This window comes from Lactuca sativa, chromosome 2 (assembly GCF_002870075.4).
Source record: "Lactuca sativa cultivar Salinas chromosome 2, Lsat_Salinas_v11, whole genome shotgun sequence".
NCBI lineage: Eukaryota > Viridiplantae > Streptophyta > Magnoliopsida > Asterales > Asteraceae > Lactuca > Lactuca sativa.
In genome coordinates, this window is record NC_056624.2 from 221,465,131 (window position 1) to 221,492,927 (window position 27,797).

Consider the following 27,797-nt stretch of genomic DNA (forward strand, 5'->3'; position numbering starts at 1 on the left):
TTGGAAATGGTTTTTGGAAAACCATAGAGATAACCTTCAACTGGATAATGGTTTTAGAATAACATTAATGTCAGATCAGCATAAGGTGAGTTGTTTACTTCCTAATTTTTAATATTGTAGTTTCATTTTATAGAACAATTTACCATTGAATATACAGGGACTGTTAGAGGCTGTCAAGGAAATACTGTCTACCGTTGAACATAGACAGTGTGCAAGGAATATTGTTGCCAACTTTAGGAAAAGATTCAATGGTGTGCATTATGAAACCATGTTTTGGAAGGCAAGCAAGGCATCCACTGAGCCTTTATTCAATGCTACCATGAAGGAGATTGAAGTGCTTAACCATGTAGCCTTTGCTATCTTATGGAAACAAACCCTAAATCTTGGAGTAGAGCATTTTTTTCAAGAGGGAAAGATGTGTGATGCAATGGAGAATAGATTATCTGATAGCTTCAACAATGTCATCAAGGATGCAAGGAAAAAGCCAATCATCACCATGTTAGAGGATATTAGATTGTATGTTAAGGAGAGAATATACAATTTAAAGATTAAAGTTAGTTCATGGCCTGATTACAAGCCTTGCCCAACAATTACACTCCCACTAAATCAATTAAAAAAAGCTCAAAGGTAATTTCTAATCTTTACACTCATAATTGTATGTAATTACTTATGTTATGTCTGCAATAGGTATTGGTAGGTTTTACCAAGTAGTCTAAACCAATTTGAAACAAGAAACATGGTTGAGTCCTATGCTGTTGACCTGGACAAGAAGACTTGTACTTGTAGAGTATGGCAACTTAATGGGTATGGATGTGTGCATTCAGTTGCAACTATATCATTTCTGAATAGAGATGTTGGTGTTTATGTGGATACAATGTTCTATGGAGCAGTCTACAAGAATACTTATAAATATCTAATTCAGAGGATGAATGGTAGCAATATGTGGCCACCTAGTGACTTCATACCACCTCTTCCACCATTGAAGAGAAGAATGCCAGGTAGACCAAAGGTTAACAAAAGAAGAGATGCATCAGAAAAGCTCCCAAGGTACACTGGGTCTAAGGTAGGGAAACAAATATCATGCAGTGTGTGTAAAAATATGGGCTATAACAAGGTCACATGTCCTCAAGCTGAAAGACCTCAAGTGCAAAAACCTAAAGTTGGTAGGAGGCCAAAAATAAATGTGAATAAAAGGAAAACATGTGTCAATGAAAATGGTGAAGGATCAGGAGGTGTTGGTGTAGGAAGCAGTAGATCAAAATCAGTGCATGAAGGGCAAAATGGTGAAGGAGCACAAGGTGTTGGTGCAGGAAGCAGTGGATCAAAATCAGTGTATGAAGGGCAAAATGGACAAATAAAAGTGGGTAAATGTAAAAAAAATCATAAAGAATCATCACGATGAAACTTGCTAAGAGGGTGAAGGGCAAAGATGGGAAAGGAGATACCAATGCAAACCCATTGGAGCTTAATGATTAGGATATGATTTCGTTTAAGTTGTTATGTTTTAACTTGGTTGTGTTTGGTTGGACTTTATTATTAAGTTTGGAATTGGGTTGTAGTAGGTTGTTAAGTTTGGATTTGAACTGACTTTGTTTATTTGAGAAACATATGTGTTTAAGAAATTTGGTTGTTTGAGAAACATATGTGTTTATTTGTACTACTTATGTTGTTTGAGAAATTTGGTGTGTTTAAGAAAGATATGTACTTCTTTTCTTGATCGTGCATGGTGCATGTTAACCAAGGGAACATTAGGTCAATAGTTCCAGGAAGGAATGTTTACTTGGTTAGATTACAAGGGAACATGTGGTCCTAGTAAAATCAGGATCAACATACAAAACAAAACAAAGTACATTACAAGTTAAATAACAAGTGGTCCAATAATTTGCTTGTTCGTGATTTGTTCATACAAAACACATCAAAGTACATTACAAGTTAAACATACAAACCAAAACAAAGTACATTATAAGTTAAACCCAAATGACCTTCATTACAACTTGTACATGATTAAACAAAAAAAAAAAATTCCCAACTACATATTAGTTAAACCTTCAACTTAAAGACCTCATATTGAAGCTTTTTGTTCAACCTAAACAACCCAATTATGATCACACCTTCTTTGTTGCACTGCATTTCATCAACCCAAGCTATAAAACCTAAACGAGCATCCTGATTTCAACTATTTGCTTGAATTAATATATCTTAAAAAAACTAGGGTTAACATCAGAAATTGAATAAATGGTAAATTACCTTTTTGAGACGTGCATAAAAGGGCCTTCCTGAGTTATTGGTAGTACGTGATGTTCTTATTATAGCCTCAGCTCCACATCCACATTCCATGTTCTTCATTATGTATCTTCACCGTGGAGAGAATTTGAAGAAGAAAACAATGTGCTAGAATGAAACAAGTTGGTATATAAGAAAGGGTAGTACGTGTAAAAGACTATATTACCCCCACTGTGCAAGGCACGTGGGGTCACTAACATCCCCACTTTTTCCTTCTTCCCATTACTATTGCACTTTCAATGTATTTTTTTAATGAAAATTAACAAGTAAATAAGATCATAAGCAATGAACAAAGAACATCACCCAAGCTTACAAAATGTCTATCATTTAGACATGTCTTTCATTAATCATTGGATTTCACTTACAAAATACATATCCTTTATAGAGGTCTTTTACATATTTCGCCAAAAAAACACAAATACAAAAAAAAAAAAAGAAAAAAAAAAAACAGAAAATCTACATACTAATAAGCTTCTTAAACACGAGCCACCATTGCTTCAAATCCACCCATCACCCAAGCTTAAGAATGAAATGGAGCACAACCACCATCAACAAGAGCATCCCCACCATCATGTCACCCATGGCAACACCAACGACTTTAAACTTCTGATCATGTCATTGCTTGTGCTGGAGACTGATGTGGTCGATCCTGCAAACGATATACTCATGTCCAAGCTGCTCCTTCAACCGTTTCATTTCAGTTTGGTTTTCTGTAATCTTCTGAAGGTGCTGGAGCAAATTGTAGTTGATGTCTTCACCAGAATTTAAAGAATCGGGTGAAGGTTGGGAGGTGACATTGTTGCTTTTTAAGGGTTCTTCTAGATGATTGTTTGCCCGAATATGGTAAACAAGTTTGAGAGTTGTTTTACTTCAAAACCCACATAGGTGTGTCCCCTTATAATTCGAGACGTGTATCTGGGACTCAATCGAATCGACAGTGTAAGGTTGTTGGGGTGTTGGTGGAAATTAAAGACGGTCATTACTCTTTGCATGTGTCAGCTTCTATGTCATCAAGTCAACTTGGTATTGACTCAATGGGTTAACTCACATGTATACATGGCAAGTGACGAGGCAGGTTAACCTGCTAAAATGGGTAAGATGACTTTCCAATCGGTAAAACACAAGTTTATACACTTAAAATGTAAAAAATAGTCACAAGGGACCATTTAAACCATTATATGTAACTTTGTTGGGTTATAGTAACAATAACCCATAATCTACTATAATAAATGAAGGTTTTTTTGACACATGTCATCTTCTCCTTTATGACACATGACATTTTCTAGAATTTCTAAATTTTCTATTTTCCACTTGTCATTTTATTGTATTTTTCATTTTATTAAATTCAAATTCCACATTTAATATATAAGGTAATATATATGTAATGTATTTATTAGAAATGGTTTATATATGTAATGTATTCAATACATTAAAGTCTCATTAATTTTAATAATTCAAAAATTTTCTTATTTTTTTTATAAATTCAAACTTTTTAAATTATTAAAATTTCATATTTTTTTTTAAATAAACTCATGTAATACATGGATGTCACACCTATTATAAATATAAATCAATAATACAAAAGAGATTAATTAGAAAAAACAAATACCAAATAATTTAGTTTCTTAAATTCCCATAGGCCATACCCATGTTTATAAACGTGAAAAGAAGGTTTTATCAGAACCACACGTTCCATCGCTTGATTCATTATTCAAGTCCTCCATCAATGTTACTTTCTTGTATCACGAACCTTGTCCCTTCTGTTTCTGTATTTGACAACACTTTATCAATCAATCAATTGAACTATTTTTTCATCATACAAGTTCTACGGAAGCTCCAATATTATTCAATCATGGGGCCACAAATCGAAAATGGTCCCAACAATTACGTGAATCTGGACTACATTTTTCAGATATGTTATCTTCTTCGATCCAGCAGAGTGTGATGCTTCCAAGATGGAGAAGTTGGTGGAAGTGTCGGACCAGGTGGTATGCATCGACTTCGTGCTCGGAACCAAATGCAGAGCCACCGTCCGCCTCAGATCTCTCAGCGCTACCACCTCAATCGCCTTCAAAATCCAAACCTCATCTCCTCACAAGTTCCTGGTCAATCCACCGAGTGGACTCATCTCTCCTCTCTCTCAATCCACCTTCCAAATAATCCTCAGACCGCAACCGAAAATTCCTTCTACTTTCCCTCGCTCCGCCTCCGACCGCTTCCTCATCCGCACCTCCCTAGTCGAATCCTCCGTGTCGACCAACCCGGACACCATCACCTCCTGGACGCATGACATTAAACTGAAAGTCGCCTTCGTCGGTCCGTTCCTGCTCCGGCATGCGGTGAATATCGGTGACTGCGACGCTGTGAGGAGTATGTTAAAGTTTCAGAGGACGCTTTTAACCGAGTTATCGACTCGTGAGGCTGAATCGCTCCACCGTGTGGCTGTCAGGTTGGATAATTCTGTTGAGATGGTGAGTTTGCTGCTGGAGGTCGGGTTGAAAATTGATTCAACAACTCGGATTTTAGAAGACGTGGAAGAATCTAGATGGACGGAGAAAGGGTGGTCGGAATTACACGTGGCGGCGGCGTTTGATCGGACAGATGAGGTTTCGAGATTGATTAAAATGGGAAACCGTAGGGGGTTGGATTGCAAAGATAAAGAAGGAAAGACACCGTTGTATTTAGCGGCGAGCAAAGGGTATGAGAGGTGTGTTAAACTGTTGGCGGGTGCAGGTGCTACCGTGGACGCTAGACGTATTGATGGTTGGACGGCGTTGTACAGAGCAGCAGCGAAAGGTGACCGTCGGATGGTAAAAGTGTTGGTCGAACTTGGTGCAGATCCTTCGATCGTCGCCGATAATCGGAATCGTTCCGCCATTGATGTAGCACGAGATGAGGGACATGTAAGTAAAATCAAAACATTCGTAAATTAAAAAGGTGAAAAGAAGTCGTTATTTTTAGCTATAATTTGTCATTTGTGACGATGATGCAGAAAGAAGTGGTCGAAACCCTAGAACGAGGGGAAGAGGTGTTAAACGCCGCACGCCGGGGAGATCTGGGGCGCCTAGAATTTCTGTTGGAGACAGATGCGAGTGTGGATTTTCGAGATCAGTATGGTTTGACTGCGATTCACATGGCAGCCATTAAAGGCTACAAAGATGTGGTGATGTTGCTGGTTGAGTTTGGTTCTGATCTGGAATGCACGGATGCGGAAGGGCGGACGCCGCTGCATATGGCGGTGGTTGGCGGCGACAAAGATACGGTGGAGGTGCTGGTAATCAGAGGAGCAAACGTGAATGCCAAGTGTAATAGAGATGTAACGCCATTACAAGTTGCTGAAGCAATGGGGAATGAAAGTCTAACACAGTGTCTCCTTCTCCATCAAGCTACTTGTTGATATTTCATCATTTGGCTTTTAACTCTTTGCCCAACCTCAAAATCTGTTCAACGTTTAAAATCATTCCCACAACGTTTAAAATGAAATTTAAACATTTTATTCTTTCTTTTCAAATCTCCTCCCAAATCTGGAGAAAAGTTAGGAGGGAAAGTTTTCTGTCCATTTCCTTTCACTTTCTCTATTCTCTCTTGTTTTCCTCTTATTTCCTCCCATTTCCTTTCTTTTCTCTCTTTAAGTTGAACTCAGGAGCAGGGTGTAAGGAAGAAGATGCTTTCTTTTATTTTATTCCCTCATTAAAAGAAACTCAAAAAACACAATTAACCATTTTTCACAATTTATGACAAAATAACTAAATATTTTGCTTGGACCGTAAACCGGAACTGAATGAACACTGAATGAATGTTCAATGAATCATTTGGCTGGGAGTTTGTTTATTTAATAAATGAATGAACATGAATAAAATTATTTTTTGGTTTGGTTAAACGAACATGAACATTGGTGTTGTTCGTTCCTTTATGTTTGTAGTTATCGTATGATTTGCTATAATACATGTATATATGTATGGTTTTTTTACATTTGTTTATATTCATTCTTTTATGTTCATTTAGCACATTAATGAACGAACATGAATAAAATAATTTATTAAATGAATGAACATGAAAAGAAAATTTGTTCGTCATTTGTACGTTCTTAGCCATAACTTCCCCCATAAAAATCTCATCGAACTTTAATCATTGCATCTCCATCCCAATAACACAATAGCAGGTATGACCATTTTTTGGTATTGTTTTAGTTGTATCACGTATGCTCAGTAAGATAGTAAACTTATGTAATATAAGCATTGATGTAGTACTCAGGTCATGAGAAGATAAGCTAGAATTGTACGTCTTATGGAGTATATACACTTGGTCAAGATGCACCACTTTATGTTGTTTGGTGTAGGCATTATATCCTTGTAATTTCGTTTTGTTCATGATATATAACATACGAGGCTATAAATGTATTGGACATTTGGAAATAATAAGGGTAGGATAAAGGTATGAAAAGTTGTTGAAAAATGGCAAATATAGACTACTACTTGCATGACAAAATTCCTACACTCTTAGCTCAAGTGCCAAACATAAGCCTATTCTTTAGCTGATGGGCTTTTTCAAGGCCCGTGAAGCCCCAAGAAAAAGTTTAGTGCCGCTGTAGCCCACTGAAAATGGGTATTGTTTTACGGCTTCATTGATAGACCATTTCAACTCCTTTTTGTTCATTCTTTGTTTATGAAGGGGGCAGCGAGCGGGTTAATCTCTTATTTTTTATTCTGATGTGTTTGAAGTTGTTAGGGAATGCTAAAGCTAATGGCTCATATGCATATGGTATAGATAAATGTTTAGATGATGTAATAACACCATTTTGATCTTTCTATATCCACTGGAATGAATAGAATCTATGAATTTGTGAAAAGGATTGAAAATTTGATATTTGATATTGTAACTAAATCATATAATGAATTAGAAAAAAGAATCATGTTTAGATTCATTTGGTAAAAAGTATCAATACAATGAGAAAGTAGTTGGTTAGTTAGCACAAAGAAAGAAACCACAGATTTTGTCCTAGAATCCCAAGCTTCAAAAGACGAGTATATAACCCTTGACAAGAAACACGGTTGTAAACATGTTTTAAGATATGATGACAACTTATGATGAATTGATGATGTGTATGGGATGATCACTTTTAACATATGTTATTTTATTACGACCACAAGAGGGGTATATTGACAATCAGTCATGGATACCAGAGTTGATCGTGTGAGATGCCATCATGAAAATATACTCGAGGATGATCCAATCGGAATGATAACTTCAAGTTTAGGCAAGTCTAAATGTCTAATTGACTATTTTTTTTTTTTTTTTTTTGTAAAAGAGTTTGTTTTTTAAAAATTCAAAATCAGTGACTGAATACCAATGGCCAAACCAAACCCTGATGCTAATAATTAAAAAACCCAAGAGAGTAAAATTTTGTAATATTTTCCTTATTCGGATGATGAGCACATGGTTTTGTGTACATAATATCTTTTCTACGGAATGAAAAAATACCCCCAATTCAAAAACATTAATTCTACACCTTCCAGATTCCTTGTTGTCTTTTCTTACTTATCCCCACACCCCTTATTCACAAGTAAAATTCAACTGCTATTTCATATAGTAATAAATAAACAAAAACCTGTCCCCATCAAATATGGTTTTAACACTCCAATACCTCTCTATAAACTTACTTAATACATGGAAATTAAAATTGGATTTTGGTTAACCCTTTTAATTTTGAAAATATCAATTTGGACGCCAGAAACCTTTCCTAGCAACCAGAAATCGTTGCTGATGTAAGCTAGTTGACCAATGAAGGGAACGTAGAATCTGTCTCAATTTTTTTAACATTTCTTTACTATCTTCAACTATCACAACTCCACCTGGTCTTAATATGCGATCCATTTCCACTGCACTATCCAACATCTCACACCTGCAAAATTAAATTATATACAAACCCAAACCCACCCACAACTTTATTTAACAACCTTAATAACAGAAACAAACTGATTATATTATTTATACCTCTGTGTTAGGTTGCCAAACAGGAAACTAGAATGAAGAAGATCATAACTTCTAGGATACGTATTAAGTGATTCACACCAATCATGGTAAATACCAATCAACCCTCTATCAAATATCACAGGCAAAGTATCTGGCATGTTAACAGGGACAACATTCATCACCCATAGGGGTACATCCGTCAAAGCAGCAGCAAACCTGACCGGGATTTAAAACATTTTAGACACCAAAACTCTCAGATTTAACCCATCAATTAAAATAAAGTAGAAATTAACTAACCCTCCATAACCAGCATTCATATCCATCACATTCCTCACATTTGACCAGTTTACCCCCAGGTTTTCAAGGTACACATTTGTAACAATTTCAGACCATTTTCTGGTATCCTCATCAAAGCCCTGTAAACCATAACCATCTGGTTTGGTTTTGAGCCTTTGGGGCCATGGTGTAGGCCATGTGGTGGTTGTTGGGATTCTGGAAATACAGCCATCAAGGGGTGTATACCTACACAAAAATGAAGATGATGATGATGATTATCATGATCATGATGATGATGATGATGATAGTTGAAAAATGATGTCATCTACCATGAAGTTTTTGCATGTGCATCCTCATCACATACAGGTGGATTGTTTACTTTACGTGATTCATAGCAGGAAGAAGAAACAGGCTTCTCATATATAACCAACCCTATTCCAGAGGAATCAAAGCTTTTTGCCACTACTTTCCAGCAAATAGATTCAGTCAGAGCTACCATGGCTGCAGGAAATTCAAAACAAAAAACTTAGGATAATAATTTAATGAAATTTAAAAGAAAAAAAAAAAACAAGTTTAGGGCAATTTGTATACACACATTCCCAAACTTTTTTATCTCTTTCATCATCACGATAGACTGGTGTAGCAGACCAGATAAAAACACCCCCAGGCCTTAGAATCCTGTTTAACTCCAACAATGGTTTTCCACCTGTAAATTTATTAGCCATCAAGATTTATTTTTAATGCTGTAAAACTTATATTTTTTTTTAAAAGAAAAGGTAGAAAGAAAGAAGTACCATCTCCATCCCAGTGCACCCTGCATCGTGCACAGTGGATCAAATCAAAGGCGTTATCTGGAAATGTGAGTCTTTGTGTTCCGATTACTGAAAGAGTGGCTGGAATTCCTCTTTCCAAAGCAAATTGTATTTGAGCTTCATGTTCATCTTTTGGAGCAAATGACATTGTTATCACATCTTTGTCTAGTAAATATCCACCAAAGCTAGCAACACCACAACCAACATCAAGAATCACCCTTGTGCGTTTTCCCCAACCAATTTTTGGCAGATTCTACAAGAAAACAAAAAAGATAAACATCAAATGAAATAAAGTAGGTAATTTGATGCTGGGGAATCTGTGGAATGTTACTTTTTCTATGTATTGGATGTAATGAGTAACTCCTTCCTTGAATTGAGTGCCTCCACCAGGAAAAAGAAGATATTCACCAGATGTTTTCACCCAGTTTTGTTCTTTCTTGTATTCAACAAGCTTAAGGTGTGGGACGTTGTCAAACCATATCTGTAAAAAAAGGTCAGTAATTTTTAGTTTTTGTTAAGGCTGCCTTCAAAACAGCATAACATAGTTTTTTTTTCCATATTTTCATGTAAATCTTGGTGTTTGTTGCTCACTTTTAACTTTTTTCTTACATGTGCTGTAGCATTGTTAAATATTGATACTCCTATGTGTAAAGATGTCAATGCCACATTACCATCAAATCATTATATATCTGAGGATTATTTGGGATATTCCATTTTCAATACACTTATAGCTTTGTTGAGAAACATTGAATATTTGGGACTGAATGTCTAAATGTACTTATGTTCTTTGGTTGTTTTTGTATTACAATGGGAATAAAGAAAATGTTTACCAGCTTCAATATGATTCACGCTCTAAAAATCAAAACTCAAGCATGAAGAATTCTATGTCCATGCCTAGTAAACAAGTTCATTTGGGAAAATGTGCAAATAGCAGGCCAATTTTTACTCTACGTGAACAATACCAATGTCTCAACTCTTTCAATGCATACATATGTTAAAAAAAACACTAGATTACTTTTTCCAATGTAAAAAAAAATTATATTCAAACATATTGAAAAAAGTATCTACCTCCCTCGGTGGAAACTTTAGTTGGGGATTAAAATATGCTAACCTACTCATGCAGGTCTGCAGGAAACTTATTTGTGTGGTAATATAAAATCAAGTCCAGTGGCGAATCTGCATAAAATTGAGTGCTTGCAGGAATATTTATATACTGCATTAATAACCTTAACGGATCTGCATACCATTTCCGATCACAGATAACCCTAGTTGAATAGCATTCACCGGACAACTTCTTTAGGCAACATTTAAATAAAGGTTTTTAAGTAACATATAGAAATAAACCTTACCAAAGTAGCAATCTCACCATGTCCCTACTTTTAGGCCAAGGAACTGGCAGCTTGTATCCATGAGGCAGCGGAATCAAACACCGAGGGTTAGGTTTTGGGCAATGTCGTTCTCGATGCTCCATATGCCTTCTCGATTTCAAAGATTTTATCGCCTTCCAGTTATCCAAACACGGTATGTAATCCACCGCCAGTGGACCTGGGCATGCCTTCCAGTCTATTACCAAGTCCTCACCACTATCACTATCATCCGAATCAGGATCTACCGAACTATTGCTAATCTTACCATCTATTTCTCGTAGAGGCGGCGTCCGCGCCTTGCTAGGGATGTTTTGAGAGATTGAAGGATGAGTAGAAGATTGAGGGAGATGGTAGAGATGTGGTGGTTGGGAGGTGTTGGTGGTTAGGACGAAGAAAGCGACGAAGAGGAGTAGGAGGAGGAGAGATACAACGAAAGGATACCTGCGTTCTTTTAAGAGGTTTTGCACGGAAATAGCCATTGTCGGTGACTCAGATACTGTTTCAGATCTACAGAAACGGAGGAATCCGATGATCGGAAAGAAAAAAAAGAGAGTGGCACAGGCACAGAGAGTGTGAATGCCTTGAATTTGTTTTGTTTTGTTTTGGGGTTTCGAAAGTAAGATCGCGGTAAATGGTCTTCAGGTTTTAAAATGCAGTTAAAGTAAACGTGACGTCCGAATTCTGATCGAGAAAAACTGGGGACAGACAACAGATTTTCTCCATCTAAGATTTTGCCACGTGTAGATACTTTAACGATTGGGATCAAACAGCATAAAGCTAAAAAAAAGGTTTTGGTAAATGGTAATAAAGCTAAAAAAACCGTTTTATTAAAACCACAAGGTTAAGAGCCTTGCGCTCTACCAACTGAGCTAGACGGGCTGTTGCTGTTTCAGTTTTGTCATTAATGAATTTAAAACAATATAAATAAATTTCAACTTTTTTCTTTCTAAGATCTAGTTTCTGCATGTTCGATGATAAACTGTTTCCAATTACTTCAAAAAAAAGATATGAGTTCAGGAAAATTATTAACAATAGTCTTTTAAAGATTCATACGTTTTGTTGATAATGTTTGCATATGACTCTTTATCAATAGCCCGTCTAGCTCAGTTGGTAGAGCGCAAGGCTCTTAACCTTGTGGTCGTGGGTTCGAGCCCCACGGTGGGCGTTTAATTTTTTTACACAATCCCCCGATCTGTTCTTATTAATACTTGAATGAACACATTTGGGGAATGTATCACCTACTCACTCACGCACATCACTTATGTTATTTACTAAACTTTTGGATCAGTAATTAATTTTCTAAAGATGATTATAGAAAGGATATAGACACATGATAACTTTAAATCATCATCAGACTTATTACTCTTTTAAAAACTCAAGTAATGCAATAAGAAGAGATCTTATACAACAATTTGCATACTTTTTTTATACATAAACAATAATAAGGTTAATGAGGAGTTTATCAGTTTATAAAGTAATAAATAGACAGTGGAATAAAACCTGTACTTTATGCAATGTATATTTTGCAAATTCACTAAAATGTATAACTTAAAGTAAAAATAATGCAAACCCGTTGTTTGAAATTAACGAAAAAACTAAATATGTTACATGATGACATGAAAGTGTGTTCCCTATTTATTTATCTATAACGAAAATAAACTTTTATTTCATTATGTGTTATTAATAACATTTAGCTTCTCATTTAAGTATAGTTTGCATTTGCTTTCATTATAAGCATTGAATGATGTATGGTATGTGAACGTTTTAGTGCTTTATATAAATTTTTTGCAGGTTTTCATGTTCCATAATAAAATATGACCAAAAGAAGATAAGCAAGAAAAGAAAGAAAGAAAAGGCCGAAAAGGACATTGGGTGAGAAAGACTCAATGGGTCATGAATGAAATGAATGGCTTAGAAACAATTTAGCCCAGTACCGTGTCTACAACACAAAGGGCACAACACGGTTTTTATCATTAGAATAAATTTTGAATAGGAAATTGGGTAATTTAATTAAATTTGTAAGACATTTTGGATATAAAAGTCATTTTTTTCTTTAAATAACCATTTTCTTCGGAATGAACGAGTGAAGTTATCGGTCTGGTCCATTCTTACAGGCTTGAGATAAATGGCAATACATAAAACATTCTTGAATGCATATGAGAATATTTTCATATTTCAAACTCAGTAAACAAAGAAGAAATGACATTTGATTCTGATGAGTTGGAAATTTTAAGCGTAGGTTTTTCACTCATTTACTTGTAGTTTAATTTTGTAAATAAAACTGTAAAAAGTTAATGTCTAGAAAACAACGAACTAGTCTGAAACATGAACAACGGGTCTGAAATGTTGTGATAACTATTATAATGTGCATTATGTTATTCCAGATTGTTTTATTTAATCTGAAACACACATCACTTCAGAATAAGTTCGGAATACAAAGAACTTGTCTGAAATATTTAGAACAATATGTTTCGGACTATTTAAATGATTTTTTGAATGGCTAACCTCTTCGAACAACTTTTTTTAATCATGACAAATTTTTCCATATCTATCTAAAATGTTCTATAAACCCTCATCATTTAATTAGTCATTTTTTTAATACACATCATACTTTTTTTTAACAAAAATACGTATGATTAATACATATTAGTTATTATCGTACAACAAATAAAAAGACAAATGGACAGTAAGTTATTAGAAATATTACAATATATAATCACTTGCTCACACGTTGGTTTTTTATAAGTGATGGGCTACATAAAATCGTCACCTATGTATTGCTTTATGATTTAGTGATGAATCTGTTCATTTGTTTTTCAATTGTGTGGTAATTTTTTTCAAGTTGGGATTCGGTGTTTTGTATAAGTGATGGGCTACATATAAAAATTGTCACCTATGTTTGAAGTTAGGAAAAAAAATTCCGTTGCCGGGACTTGAACCCGGGTCTCTCGGGTGAGAGCCGAGTATCCTAACCAACTAGACTACAACGGATTTGTTTAACCTTACAAAATCTTTATATTTAACATTAGTACGTTATCAGCTGTTGATCTTTCGATCATTGTTTGAATGATATCAGGTTCCAATTTGGCAATTTCATTCTCACTTTCCGATGCGAGTCCCCACTGATTCCCGGTATCTTGAGTATGGACTTGGGTTTTATCATTAATTTTTACCATCCACAGTTTTGCTTAGTTGGTGCCATTAATTATTTATCCTTCTGATTTTCAACATAATTAATGGTCATTTGTAATTTATTGACGTTCATAATTGGACACAGTTAGGCAAATGCTCAACTAAAACTTGCGAGCGTGCAGCTATGAAGATTGAAGATATTATTGTAAATAGTAAATAGTAGTGTTTTGTGATCATTTCATTTGTAATTTGTTCACAATTGGACAGAGTTACCTTACGCAAACTTTCATCTGAAAACTTGTTTGTTGTATTTATACAGTCAAATGAATCTAGATAGATATTAGTTAGCTGTAAATAAATAAATATAGAGATTTTTTAATATCTGTCCTAAGAACATATATAAGAAATATTAATTGAAGTATTAATTATAAGAAATATTATTATAATTAAATTTGATAAATATTAATTATAAATAATATTTTTTATGGTTAATGTAGTATATTTTATATTTAATTATGATAATATTACAATTAGTATTTATTATATTTAATTATAATAATATTTCTTAGAGAAAATGACAAAAATAGCCAATTACACTAATTGCATTACAAAAATAGCCAAAAAAAATCGGGATTACAAAAATAGCCACCCATTTCGCAGGTGAGAAGGCCCCATCTGCGAAATGGGCATCTCATCTGCGAATGTACAAGTGCCTGAAGCACAGTTGTGCTTCAGGCACTTGTACATTCGCAGATGAGAAGCCCATTTCGCAGATGGGGCCTTCTCATCTGCGAAATGGGTGATTTTTATGTATAAAAACGTTTTTTTTTTTTTTTTTTTTCATTTTCACCATTCTCTACACAAAAACTCTCTCTAACTTTGGGCTTCTCTCGGAATTTTGGCTAGTTTTTGAAGAAAATGGAAGATTATGTCAACAATCCCGCAAATATGGTTAGATTTTAACTCTTTTAATGTTTAAATTTTTTTTTTTTTTTATAAATTTTTGTATTATTTAGTGTTAAAAAATGGTAATTTTGTTGTGTTTGATTGATAGTTTTAGTATATTTTTAGTATACTTGAAGTTTAAATGCAAGTAGAGACAAGTAGAGACTGCGTAGATAATGTTTACAATTTGTTTTTGTAGTTTTTTTAGTTGTTGTATAACCTGAAATCTTGTAAGTTTTTTTAGTAGAAACTGCAAAATAGTTGTTTGTATATATATTTGTCATATAACATTTGTATAAGTTGAAAATTTGTCGTATATATATTGTTAGAAATTGTTTTTATTTGTCGTATAAGTTGAAAATTTTGTATAAATTAGTCGTATAACTTGCAAAATTGTTAGTTTGGTTGTCGTTTTATTTTTAAATTTTTTTGTTTATATGGTTATATAATGTTAGTTTTAATTAGAAAGATTATTGTTTATATATTTATCGTTTAAGTTGAAAATTTGTTTAAGTTGAAAATATGTTTAAGTTGAAAATATTTATATATGATATTGTTTTCTATCGTAAATATATTTGTTGTATAACTTGGAAAATTGTTTATATATGTGTATGTTATTGTTTTTTATCGGGGAAATATATATATATATTAGTAATTAAGAAAGTATTTGCAGTTCGTAATCATATATTTAAAAAAAAAAATATTTTTTAGTTATCTAATTTGTTTTTGTGTTTTTTTTTTGCAGCATGATTTTAGTTTAATGAATACGAAAGCCTTTGCGAACCTAAAAGGCTCTGGCGGTAACATATGGGAAGTCTTTGAAGTTTTAGATGATGCCCGACGTGCTATTTTCAGAAATACCGTCTTTGGCTATTTTATTGATGTCCCTCGTTTACAAGGGGACGCTTTATTGTTTCATAAAATGTTCCTTCATCAGATCCGGCCGGACCCTGTTTTATCTCCAGATGGAATAAAACGTTTATATTTTCGAGTAGGCAATACCAAAATGGTTTATGGGCCGGAAGAGTTTTGTTTGATTACCGGCTTCAATTTTGGGGAGTATCCAAAAAACATTGGGAGAAAAGGGTCGGAAAAATTAATAAGCAGTAAAAAAAGATGTTTACTGCGTGAACGGCTATTTCCGGACCATACTAATAGTTCGGTGAAAATCGGCGACCTGAAAAGTTTAATTTTAAATCAAACATTCTTAGCACTTGACGACCTTGATGCAGTTAGAGTATGTTTGATATACATTTTGTGTGAAGGTTTTTTGGGCAAAGAAGTTAACGATCGGGTGCCACAAGATTGGTTTTTTTTGGCTGAGAATTTGGATCTCTGGAATAGGTATATTTTCTTTACGTTAAAAGTTCTATTTTATTAAAGTTATAATTTATATAATAATCAATTTTGTTTTTTTTTTTGTTTTGTTAGCTTCGCTTGGGGTAGCTATCTATGGGATTTTACTTATGTTGACCTTGAGGATACGTGGAATAAGATACATCATTATTTATCACTTCCTGAGCGTGGTCAAACTTTAAAGTATTCCGTCTCAGGATTTACGGCTCCAATTAGGGTATAAAAATTTTATTTTTTTTAAATTGTTTTATTGTTATATTTTTTATTTTAATTTTAACTTTTATTACTGTTATTGTACAAAATTGTAGATATGGATATATGAGATGATTCCGGCTGTTCGTGCATGTGGATTTGCATTGAGAAAAAATAAAGACTTGCCTCGGATGAAAAGATGGAGCGGAACAAAAAAATTGAAATGGGTTGACGTGAACAAGATTTGGTCAAAGATGCAGGTTTAAAAATAATTCGTTTATTATTAATAAAGTTGATTATTATAGTTTTATATGCATTTTTAATATGTTTAATTTTTTAGGAGGGGCTACCACCAAGACAAAACATGTTACCGGGTGATGGTGAGATGACATCTTTTTATTATATGTCATTTCAAGAGTATGTATATGGTGAAGGGAAAGCAGTTCCATCCCCAGTACGGGACCATTTTAGGAGACAAGACGAATCTTCGTCTAGTATGTCGTCCAGTGGTCGCTCTCATGGTAGAGGTCGGGGCAGTGGGAAACACAAGCTAGACGAGTTGTTGAAACGGGTACATGCACTGGAGCAGCATGTGTTTATGAATCAACAAAAACCTACAGAGGTTTTTGTTGAAGAAGTGAATAATGACCAATTTTGGAACGACATTTTTTTTGAGGACCCGACAGTGTCACAAAGAAATTATGATGAACAGGTTAGTTACATGCTACATTATTTATTAAATTTTATTAACATATATGAATACCTGTGTTCATATTTTATATTTGAAAATATAGGTTGTGCAAGATGAAGAGATGAATAAAAACAATACAACTCAAAATGTTTTTGGTGATACTCAAGACGACAAGGTTGTTATAGATGTTACCTTTACGATTTTAATAATTACTTTTTAATAAAGTGTCTTTCGTTATTAAGTAAAAAGTTATATTTTTAATGTAGGTGTTGGAGGAGAGTAATCAGTATGCGGGGAACAAATTTGATGATGATGTGTTTGATGTAAACGATTATAGTGAAGTTAAAGAGGTTATTATAGTTACATTAATATTATATTAATATTTTGTTTATTTAGATATTATTGCTTATTAAATTATGTGTATTTCGTTATTAAGTATAAAGTATTATCTTTAATGTAGGAGTGGGAGGAGAGGAATGACAATGCAGGGAACAAATTTGATGATGATGTGCCGGATGAAGACGAACTAATAATAATGGGAAATGTAGATTATTTTCATGATGATGATGATGACAAAGAAGTTACACCCGATAAACCTAGGAGTCGAAAACCATCACAATTTTTATGCACTCCTTACACCGAGGTATTCGTTTTATTTATAAACTGATGATTTTATGTTTATGTGAATTATCTATGTTTATGTGAATTATCTGAAAGATATACATTTAAACATATGAATATTGTTTTTAGTTGCACACGACACCGAAACAAAAAAGAAGAACAAAAAAGAAGGTTGGTACGAAATCAACATGCCCCGTTCCTCCTCCAGTTTTTGGTGTTGCTCATGACTTCTCCATGTTGCGCCTGCAACCTTACGTAGCAGGCGGTGAGGATGTCATCCAAAATTATGTATTGCATTCATACGATGTGCAGCATCGTTTGTTTAATTTCGTGTTAGATAGAGATTTTTGGAGCTCATTGTTTGGGCATACACACGACGGATGGTTGGAGTCAGCGGTAAATAAATTGTTAATTAATTCTTTTAAAAGTTAATTGTTTTTTAGTCAATAACAAAAGTATCATGTGTGCAGCATATAACCATTTGGTACCGACTTTTGATGGAGAGACGGTTTGAGAGCGACCGACATACAATAATGCCTCCAAATTTTTTTGTTTCTCATGCTTTGGAAGAAGGACAAGACTGGAGGGCGTTTATGGCTGGTATTGCTACATACCCTAACTTCATGGTTGCTTGGTGGGATGTTGATACGGTAAACTTAATAGTTTATATTGAAAATAATATCGTTTTTTTGTTATGTTTTTGTATTGTGATGTAAATAAACATAATTTTATTTTCTGATCCTTATACAGGTCTTATTGCCGATTCATTCATCCCCTAATCATTGGCTATTTGGGGAACTACGATTAGCGTCAATGGAAGTGCATATTTATGACAGTCTTGGTAGAGGTGCTTATGAAAAATTCCAATCCGAAGGAATCTTTTCCAAATTTGAACGTCGGGTGGCAAATTATTTGGACAAGATTAAGTATTGGGCGCGGAGGAACATCCCAAGGATTCCATTGAATATGCAATTCATTTATGAAGAAAACGTTCCCCAACAAAGTAGTCATTTGGGAGATTGCGGTGTTTTTCTTTGTATGTTTATGGAGCAATTGGTTTCAGGTCAACCAATACGTGTTCTTATTGACCCAAAGAACGCAGCTTTAGAGTTCCGTCTCCGGATGGCAAAAATTATTTGGGGGTCTAGTCTTGCTCCTCTGTAGTTGGATTATATAAATGTATATACAAATTAATGTTGGATTTCATTATTAGTTTATCTTTAGAGTTTACTCAACGGATGACAAAAAATATAACGTTACGACAATTACAACAATTTAATGACCTACTAATTACTTATCAATAAATTCAACATAAGAACGACCACAACTTTTGTTTTAACGTTACAAATACAACAATTTATTGACCAAACAACTTCAAAACCATAAAAACAATATTGAAAAACTTACAACTTGTAAACAAGAACTGCCAAGAACAACACCCAACTACAAACCAACGCTATCTTTAACTTCTTATTTTCTGATTGAAAGAGCTTATTAGAGTTAGCTACTTTAGCTATTACCATAGAAGATTGGTCCTTCTCTTCATCAACCCAACTGATAAACCCGCATTTTGGTCCCTGTTACATTTAATATCCACAGTAAGAAAATAAATTTGTGTCATGTAAACACAAGGGTTTAAATTTGAATGACGGTAAGAACATGATACCAAATACGGGCAAGCGTAGAACAATCTTCCTGGGTTTTTAGCTGTACCCGAAATCCTAACGATACGTTCTCCTCCACAATTGCAGTATGCCATTAGCCTTCTTATTCTTTTAAATCGGAGTTACTTTCTCAGTTAAATTTTTTCATAATGAGTGACACCCATTTATAGAATAAATCATATAACGGACAATTCTTTTTGACTATGAAATAAACTGGTTTGACTATGAATTCATAAAAGTTCAACTATGAAATGCAGACAAGTACATTCTGTAGTATTGTCATGTCGGTCAGTGAAATTTGACTATGAAATGAACTGGTTTGACTATGAATTCATAAAAGTTCAACTATGAAATGCAGACAAGTACATTCTGTAGTATTGTCATGTCGGTCAGTGAAATTTGACTATGAAATGAACTGGTTTGACTATGAATTCATAAAAGTTCAACTATGAAATGCAGACAAGTACATTCTGTAGTATTGTCATGTCGGTCAGTGAAATTTGACTATGAAATGAACTGGTTTGACTATGAATTCATAAAAGTTCAACTATGAAATGCAGACAAGTACATTCTGTAGTATTGTCATGTCGGTCAGTGAAATTTGACTATGAAATGAACTGGTTTGACTATGAATTCATAAAAGTTCAACTACGAATTTAAAGGGTTAAACTATGAATTTTGATCAGTAGAGATACAATATCTTCTATTTATAATTCCATTTGTGTGATCATTGTAGAGCACAATTATCGGTATTGAAAATGAGTAGTCACAGCCAAAGAACCTTTTCTCAACTACCAATTTTCTTGCATAACCTTCAAAGAACAAATCCTAATACCTTCACAGCCATTAAGAAAACCGATAACAACCGCTTTCAATTCTGTTTTGTGGCTTTAGGTTGCGTGGTATAACATACTTCTTTTATTGAGTTATACAATATTTCATGGTAATCTATGTCGATTAGTTCTTACATAACACTAATATGTCTTCGTTTTTATGTAGATTCGTACCTTCCTTAGGTGCATGATACCGCTGATATATGTAGGTTATTTACCCCTTCTTGGGAGCTTTCTGACAACAATGTACTTCGCAGTGGCTTTAGATGGAAATCATGAGCCACTACTCTTAGCACTTGGTTTGGGAACCTTACAGTGTGAAGAATCATGGAGATGGTTCATGATGAGGTTAAGAGATTGTTTAGGTGAGGACACAGAGGTTGGTTTCATAAGCAACATGTGTGATAACATAGACTTTGGTGTTGACAGTGCCTACCCGGATTCCTATCATGGATATTGTCCTAAAGATATAGCTCGAAAGATACGTGAGTCTATCGGACATAACAATACGGAAGTCGAATCGTTGTTTTGGAAGTCATGCAATGCATATAGCGTTGATGATTTTTACTTGTGTTTCGAAAGGTTGCAAAGTACATGTAGGCAACCACCTTTCTGCACCTTGCTTATGAGTCCAATTTACTGGCTTGACGATATACCGATTTCAAAATGGACAAGAGCATTTTTCCCAAAAATACGTTACAATGTTAAATCGATTGACGTCCCTGAAATTTTGCAAATTATATCCTCACGTGAGTTTCCTATAACAACGATAATTGAGTTAACCACCACGTCGATAAAATCAAAGTATGCTGAGCGGGCCGAACTGGCTGGTAAGGGAGATTGTTATGTTTTGTTTTTTTTATTGTGCTGCTATTTTTATTAAAATATCAAATTTTACAGGGAGGTTGTCTGGTGGGTTGACCCCTTACGTTGAGAGTAAGGTTCAAAAAAGTCTCAGCAAGTCTTACAATTGTAATGCAAAACGTTTGTATGGGGATACATTTGAAGTCCATGACACTTTTGCCACCAACAACGTACAACTTGAACGAAGGGTATGTAGTTGTGGTAAATGGCAAAAAAGCGGTATACCATGTGGCCACGCTATAGCATGTCTAAGAACCCGTACATCTGAGTCCATTCAGAGAATGGTTGAATACAAGTTCACTAATTATGTGTATCGAGTTGCATATGGATCTGAGTTGGTGAATGGTATACCATCATATGAGCATTGGGAAATACCAAATGAAACGGTGGTCCTGTTACCTCCCTCAATGCAGTAGTTATTCATGTAGCACATTTATGTTTTATGTAGTATTATGTATTAGTTTTTTATGTACTCTGTTTTTATTTTACTGCTGTGTTACGTATTAGTTATCCATGTACCCAGTTTATTTTTTATGTCGTATTATGTGTTAGTTATTTATGTACCCCGATTTTATTTTATTGCTTTCTAAATATTGGCTATTGAGGGAACAACATACATTAAAAGAAATGGACGTTTATTAAATAGTAACGACTAGACACATACAACAACAAGCAACTTAAATAACGAAAAACAATTAACTTAACCAACATGCATATTAAAAATAAGGGACATTCTTTAAAACATTCCATGCATCTAAGTGGGTAAACTCGCTACCATCGTATTGAAAGCGGTATAGTTCCAAAGCCACCTGTCGTAGAATGTCTTCATCCGTATTTGCATGTTCGTTATCCAACTCGTTATAAATACGTTGAAATTGTTTCACCTTCATTTTCATATCCAGAAACTTCGCTTTGACATCTCTTCTTCTTCGATATTGAGTGCGGTTCATTAAATGGTGAAACAAATGACAGACACGAGACCAAAATGATCCGGCACGAACTTGTGGGGGACCCGGTGGAAAATCCACCTCTACAGTTGTAATCCAAGCTTGAACCAAAGCGACCTCCTCTGCGTTCCTCCATATACGTGGTGAGTCCATAATTGCAAGGAGGGAAGTAATAGAATACAATTACAACGGATATTGAAATCTATTTATAACGACTCCTTACTTTTCCTGGTGCAATGAGTTGTCAACTCAAACAGCAATGTATTGTGTTGTCATTCAACCGGGGATGAATTGTCAACTCGAACAGTGATCTGTTGTGTTATAAGTATAGTACACTGCATTCGTCAGTTAATTTTGACTATGAATTGCAGACATATTAGAAGTTTGGACTGCGATTTTGTGTAGAAACTACTATAAATTGACCCTAAGTTACACGCAAAACGTTATTAAATTAACCAATATAGTTGTTCAAATATTGTTTTTTAGATTCTACCCTCTTTGTTTCAATCCAAATGACTTCTATATCATGGAGCAATGAAGAGTTCTTGGTTCTTACACATGCTTATATTCATGTGTACGAGACAAGCAAGTTGAATGATCCAATGTTTTGGAGCCGTCTAACAAATATTTTCAATGCTGCAAACCGAATGGCTACAAGAAACGATCGTGACGAACTAGACATCTTAGCAAGATGGTATGAAATGAAAACCGAAGTTCTATTATTCAACGATCTTTATACCAAAATTGACGACGCCCGTCTAAATGCTACTGAGGATGTCATCTTGGAAGCTGCTAAGGAGGAATACAAGTCATTAAGTAACGGGTTGGAATTCCAGTTTGAAGCCCCTTGGAATATTTTGAAATATATCCCGTTTGTTTAAAATCTATTTTAGTTTATTATTTCAGTACTAGGTTATTTTCATGTACTAGGTTATTTTCATGTATTTCTTATGTATTTCGTATGTATTTCGTTTGTTTAAAATCTATTTTAGTTTATTATGTGAGTACTAGGTTATTTTCATGTATTTCGTATGTAATTCGTATGTGTTTCATATGTTTAAAATATATTTTAGTTTAGTATGTGAGAAACTCGTATGATTAAGTTGAGTTAATATATAGACATATATATATATATATATATATATATATATATATATATATATATATATATATTTTAGTTTATTATGTGAGAAACTCGTATGATTAACTTGAGTTAATAAATGGCCATTGCATTAGTTATCAAAATATATTAGAATACATTAGTAACAAGATTCCATGAACCATTAAAACATCACAACAATTACATGAAAAAAACAACATAATACCAACAAAGCATTAACGTAAAACACAAGTCCATGGCTTATTCTTAACACAAATTAGAGCGGTCTACTTGAAATACTGTTTATCTCTAACAACCTTCCAAACTTCCTCATATTCGAAGTCTCTGCCTTCATGCTCAAAGATGTAAAACTCTGTAACAACTTCCAAGAACTCTTCTTCGTCACGACAACGAACATTGTTACGTTTCGCATAACTACATGCTCGATTGAACCATGTCACTTCCTCCTTTACATCCGTCCACTTAGTAACAACATCTGATTTTTCTCTTTTTTGCCCTTCTCCCATCTCATGGTTAAACAAAGATGTGATGCGACTCCATTCATCACCAATTAGGCAATGCGGGGGAGCAAGTAACGGTTCACCATCCTTAACACTTAGCCAGCACCGTGTTAGAAGTAACACCTCGTTTGTCGTCCATGGCCTTTCAGAATTGGAACCAGGTAATTCATTCGAAGAACTTGCTGCATTCGACGACATTTCTAATAATGGGAATTCGTTTCGTTTAGGTGATTTGGGTGTTTGGTTTATAGATCTTAAACATCTATTTATATAAATAAATAGACTATGAAATAATACTTTGACTGCGAAATGGTTATATTTGGACTACGAATTTCAGCTTTATGCAGTGTTTTGTCATGTCAAACTGTCATTGATCTCTTGTCACTTAAGGGACCCACTGGGATGTGCAGGTTACTACAGTGACTTGTCATTACTGTCTAGTCATTTCAAAGTTGGACTTCTCATTACTGTCTAGTATGTATAAATACCACTTATTGCTCCAGTTTAATACAACATCGATTTTATTATGAGTTCCTCACACAAATTCGAAATTTGCTCATGCAACGAAGTAGATTGTTACTACTGTGATTCGGTAGACCCTTTTTTTACACCCTCTTCAGCCGGGTCATATATGTCACATGAAAATTTTGAAGAATTAAAGAAGGCTGAAGCACAACAAGAAGAGGACAAAGAGTCATCCCGACTTCTCACTCAACTTGCTAATGATATAGGTTCGGAATGCAAACAGGCTGAAGAATGGATTGACCTCAATAAAAACAAAATCAAAGAGCATAAAGATTGGATAAAAAAGAGTAAGAAGGCAATCAAAACGACTGAAAAACGGCTTGCTGAGAAGGATGAGCAGTTGATACACATTATGGTAAAAAAGGATCGTTTCGAAGACAAAATGAGAATTAGGGATGACTATATAACGATGGAGAAAGAGAAGTACCCGTTGCAGTTCCCTGAGTTTAAAAATTAGTTATAAAGTTGTTGTAATATTATCATGAAACAGATTAGCTTGCCAAAGGATCGTTTGTTGTTTTTTTTTAAATAACATGTTGTAACTGTTAAAATAAATCTGCAAACTATATTTTATAATATAAAGGCTTCATTCATTGTTATAATCAACAAACTTAACTAAAATATGAAAGCATAGCAATGTCTTGTAAGAGTTAATAAAAATATTACAATACATAATAAGCTAACAACTCGTCATTACTCTTAATTTCAAGGTTGTTTTATATCAAAATCAGCGTTATGGGTTTGTGAGCAACCCGCTGAACCACCAATATTATATGCCATTTCTGCAGTAGAAATTATGTGACCTGCTCTGCTACCAGACGCCCTTCCAGTACAATTATTTCTCGTGTGTCCTAGTTGACCACATGTAGAACACTCTTTTATAATTGGACCCTCGCCTTGGGATGGAATGCGGTCTGTGTTTCTTGGCCTGCCTGGCTGACGTTTATCCATTATAGGTGGCTTAACAATCATCAAATCATCGGGGATCTCCCATTCGGATGGCTTCGGCAGAGGGTTTATTGATTCCTCATATGTTTTCCTCAGTGTTTCGGTAAAGTAAGCATTTAATGCAAACCTCGAGCAGTCTTGGTAATTGTTCACTGTTAAACATCTTATGACATGACCACAAGGTATCCCATCAAGTTGCCAATGCCTACATGTACATGTCATATGTTGAAAATCAACAATCACATTTTGTGCCCCCTTTTTGACCTCGCATTTCGTATTTGAGATCATGCGAACATCCCATTTGGTAAAATTTTTCTTGTTTTCTTTTACAACTTCATCCGCCCAAGGGGTAAGGGTTGTTGTTGCTTCCGCTAAAAAAACAGCCAAAATGAAGAAGTTAAAATCAATAACATCGAAACTAATAAAACATTAATATTACAAATTTACGTAATACCTGCAAAGTTACGTCTTTGAAACCACCATTGTTGCATTGTAGCACGAAAAAAATCAATCAACATAAGTATTGGCACCTTACGTGCGTGTCTAGATAATGCATTTATAGACTCCGCACTGTTGGACGACATAAGATTGTATCGGTTCCCTTTAAAATGTGCCCTTGACCAGGTTTCTGGATTTATACTTTTTAAGTACTCCCATACTGGTTCTTTTGTCTTTTTCATAACATCCATGGCAGCATCAAAAGCATCAACTGTGTACGCCCTACACGCCTCCCAAAAAATTCCTTTAACCGTCTTACTCTTGCCGAATCTAGATACTATGTTGAAATACAAATGGACACCACATATTCCATGATGAGCGTGAGGAAAAATGTTGGCAACGGATGTTGCTATAGATGGAGACCTATCAGATATAATTGTAAGCTCCTGCATATTTCCTATGCAATCACGTAGTTTTTGAAAAAACCATGTCCAAGAATCAGTACACTCATTTTTGCATATACCATATGCAACCGGTAATATTTGATTTTGTCCGTCCTTAGTAACTGCAAGTAGCATGGTACCTTTGAACTCGCCCTTTAGGTGAGCTCCATCTACTACTAGGGTCGGCTTACAAAAATTGACAAAAGCTCGTACCTACAATACATTGTATATCTATTCAAATACACCAAAATAAATATTAAAAAAAAATTAGAACATGATAATACTAACCGAGCAACCGAGTGCGACGTACAAAAACTCAAACCGATCATCAGCATCTGTTTTAATATGTGTGACAGTACCCGGATTATGTTTGGCCAAGTTGTGACAATACGCCGGAAGTTTGGTAAAAGAATCCTCTTTCGTACCCCTTAACGACAACAATGCATATTGTTTCGCACGCCATGCCTGATGGTATGAGATATTGATATTCAATTGAGCATTCATATCATTAACAATTTCTTTTCCCCGATAAACTCTACTATAGTCTTCAGCCAAAACATCAGCAACATATTCACCCAAAACATATTTGTTTGCTTGTCGATGATTAGGTTGCAACAATGTTGAAGAACATGTGTGTACATCAACAAATTTATTCACTTGGAAAAGTCCATCAGTATTTTTAATTGCTTTTGCTCTTAGTAACCAAGAACAATTTTTCGAAACACAGACAGCTTCATACCTTGATTTGGTGGATCTACTTGTCCTCGTCTGGAAACCTTCTCGAAGACATTTTTTACCAATACACCGCTTTAAAAGTTCTTTGTTTTTAAATATACTCTCACATTGAATCTTTTGAAGATTAATGTCTACCATCTGTGTTGGGATATCTTCATTATTATCAACTGGCCATGTTGGTACAGGGGGCATACCGTAAAAAAGGTTATCGGGATACTTAGTTTTAACTTCATCACCCAACTCATCTCTATCGGAATTACTTTGTAGCTCGGTTATATCTAAACATACATCACCAACATCAACATAATGCCCGTAAACATGATTTTTTTCATTTTTTTGAGTTGAATTTTTTTTCTTTTTAGTTTTATCTACCACACGCCTATTCATAAGTTTAACTTCTTGTTCGGCAACATCATCACAACGACCACCAACATGATTAAGATATGTACCAACATCATCATCACCAACATACTTGTAATTCTCGGGATCCACATATTGAATAGGTGAATAACTAACATTAACATTTTCAGCAACACTGTGAAACTGAGGTACACTAGGAGTATTGAAAGTACCTATCGGATCGTTGCTCCCTTTAAAACTGCATAAATTACCAACAAGTTCGTTTCCAATTTCACCGCCCCCATTAACCTCCTCAACTTCATCAACCACCACAAACACTTTCACAGCCCTTCCTCCACTACATTTGATTACGTTTATCAACATTCTAACATCCACGTCTTCAACTATAGCTATATAATAATTTAATTCAGGATGGTGGAAACGAAGACTAATTCTATATTTGTCTAACAAACCAATTTTGCTTCTTACCATAGATACAAAATCACTATAACTAATATACTCAGAAAATATCAAAGCAAATTCAGAAATACCTCCCTGTGGACATATGTATTCCAGATTAGTTCCATTAACTTGCCATCTCCCACCGGTTACAAGACAAACCAAATATTCAATCATTTTTTGAGCAAATTGTAGAGATAGAGAGTATATCACAAACCAAATAACAACCAAAATGATATTTTTTCTACAAAAATTTTTATATAGCAAAGCCCATTTCGCAGTCAAACCAATTCATTTCGTAGTCAACCTTAAAAAAAAAAAAAAAAAAAAAAAA

The 27,797-nt window shown here is 34.5% G+C and overlaps 5 protein-coding genes and 2 non-coding genes across 7 annotated transcripts; 4 read left to right on the forward strand and 3 right to left on the reverse strand.

Annotated features, from left to right (window-relative positions):
* Positions 1-3,998: 3,998 nt before the first annotated feature.
* LOC111879878 (protein VAPYRIN) lies at positions 3,999-6,255 on the forward strand. The gene is made up of 2 exons (XM_023876312.3): positions 3,999-5,186; positions 5,276-6,255. The coding sequence occupies exons 1-2, from the start codon at positions 4,239-4,241 to the stop codon at positions 5,678-5,680; spliced, it is 1,353 nt and encodes a 450-aa protein (XP_023732080.1). The 5' UTR covers positions 3,999-4,238; the 3' UTR covers positions 5,681-6,255.
* Positions 6,256-7,847: 1,592 nt separating this feature from the next.
* On the reverse strand, positions 7,848-11,346 carry LOC111879842 (probable methyltransferase PMT23). The gene is made up of 8 exons (XM_023876274.3): positions 10,711-11,346; positions 9,676-9,825; positions 9,327-9,597; positions 9,128-9,238; positions 8,862-9,033; positions 8,554-8,778; positions 8,278-8,472; positions 7,848-8,185 (listed from the first exon to the last, which is right to left on the reverse strand). Exons 1-8 carry the CDS (start codon positions 11,188-11,190, stop codon positions 7,999-8,001), a joined length of 1,791 nt encoding a protein of 596 aa, XP_023732042.1. The 5' UTR covers positions 11,191-11,346; the 3' UTR covers positions 7,848-7,998.
* Positions 11,347-11,803: 457 nt separating this feature from the next.
* TRNAK-CUU (transfer RNA lysine (anticodon CUU)) lies at positions 11,804-11,876 on the forward strand. Its single transcript has one exon. It is a non-coding gene; the product is annotated as a tRNA-Lys (tRNA).
* A 1,753-nt stretch (positions 11,877-13,629) lies between these two features.
* Positions 13,630-13,702, reverse strand: TRNAE-CUC (transfer RNA glutamic acid (anticodon CUC)). Its single transcript has one exon. It is a non-coding gene; the product is annotated as a tRNA-Glu (tRNA).
* Positions 13,703-14,704: 1,002 nt separating this feature from the next.
* Positions 14,705-17,441, forward strand: LOC128132244 (uncharacterized). The gene is made up of 7 exons (XM_052768705.1): positions 14,705-14,794; positions 15,534-16,132; positions 16,220-16,361; positions 16,453-16,596; positions 16,677-17,048; positions 17,131-17,202; positions 17,294-17,441. The coding sequence occupies exons 1-7, from the start codon at positions 14,762-14,764 to the stop codon at positions 17,405-17,407; spliced, it is 1,476 nt and encodes a 491-aa protein (XP_052624665.1). The 5' UTR covers positions 14,705-14,761; the 3' UTR covers positions 17,408-17,441.
* Positions 17,442-18,131: 690 nt separating this feature from the next.
* On the forward strand, positions 18,132-19,219 carry LOC128132245 (uncharacterized). Its single transcript, XM_052768706.1, has 2 exons — positions 18,132-18,298; positions 18,399-19,219. The coding sequence occupies exons 1-2, from the start codon at positions 18,146-18,148 to the stop codon at positions 18,810-18,812; spliced, it is 567 nt and encodes a 188-aa protein (XP_052624666.1). The 5' UTR covers positions 18,132-18,145; the 3' UTR covers positions 18,813-19,219.
* A 5,397-nt stretch (positions 19,220-24,616) lies between these two features.
* On the reverse strand, positions 24,617-27,793 carry LOC128132246 (uncharacterized). The gene is made up of 2 exons (XM_052768707.1): positions 26,219-27,793; positions 24,617-26,143 (listed from the first exon to the last, which is right to left on the reverse strand). Exons 1-2 carry the CDS (start codon positions 27,638-27,640, stop codon positions 25,493-25,495), a joined length of 2,073 nt encoding a protein of 690 aa, XP_052624667.1. The 5' UTR covers positions 27,641-27,793; the 3' UTR covers positions 24,617-25,492.
* Positions 27,794-27,797: the final 4 nt, after the last annotated feature.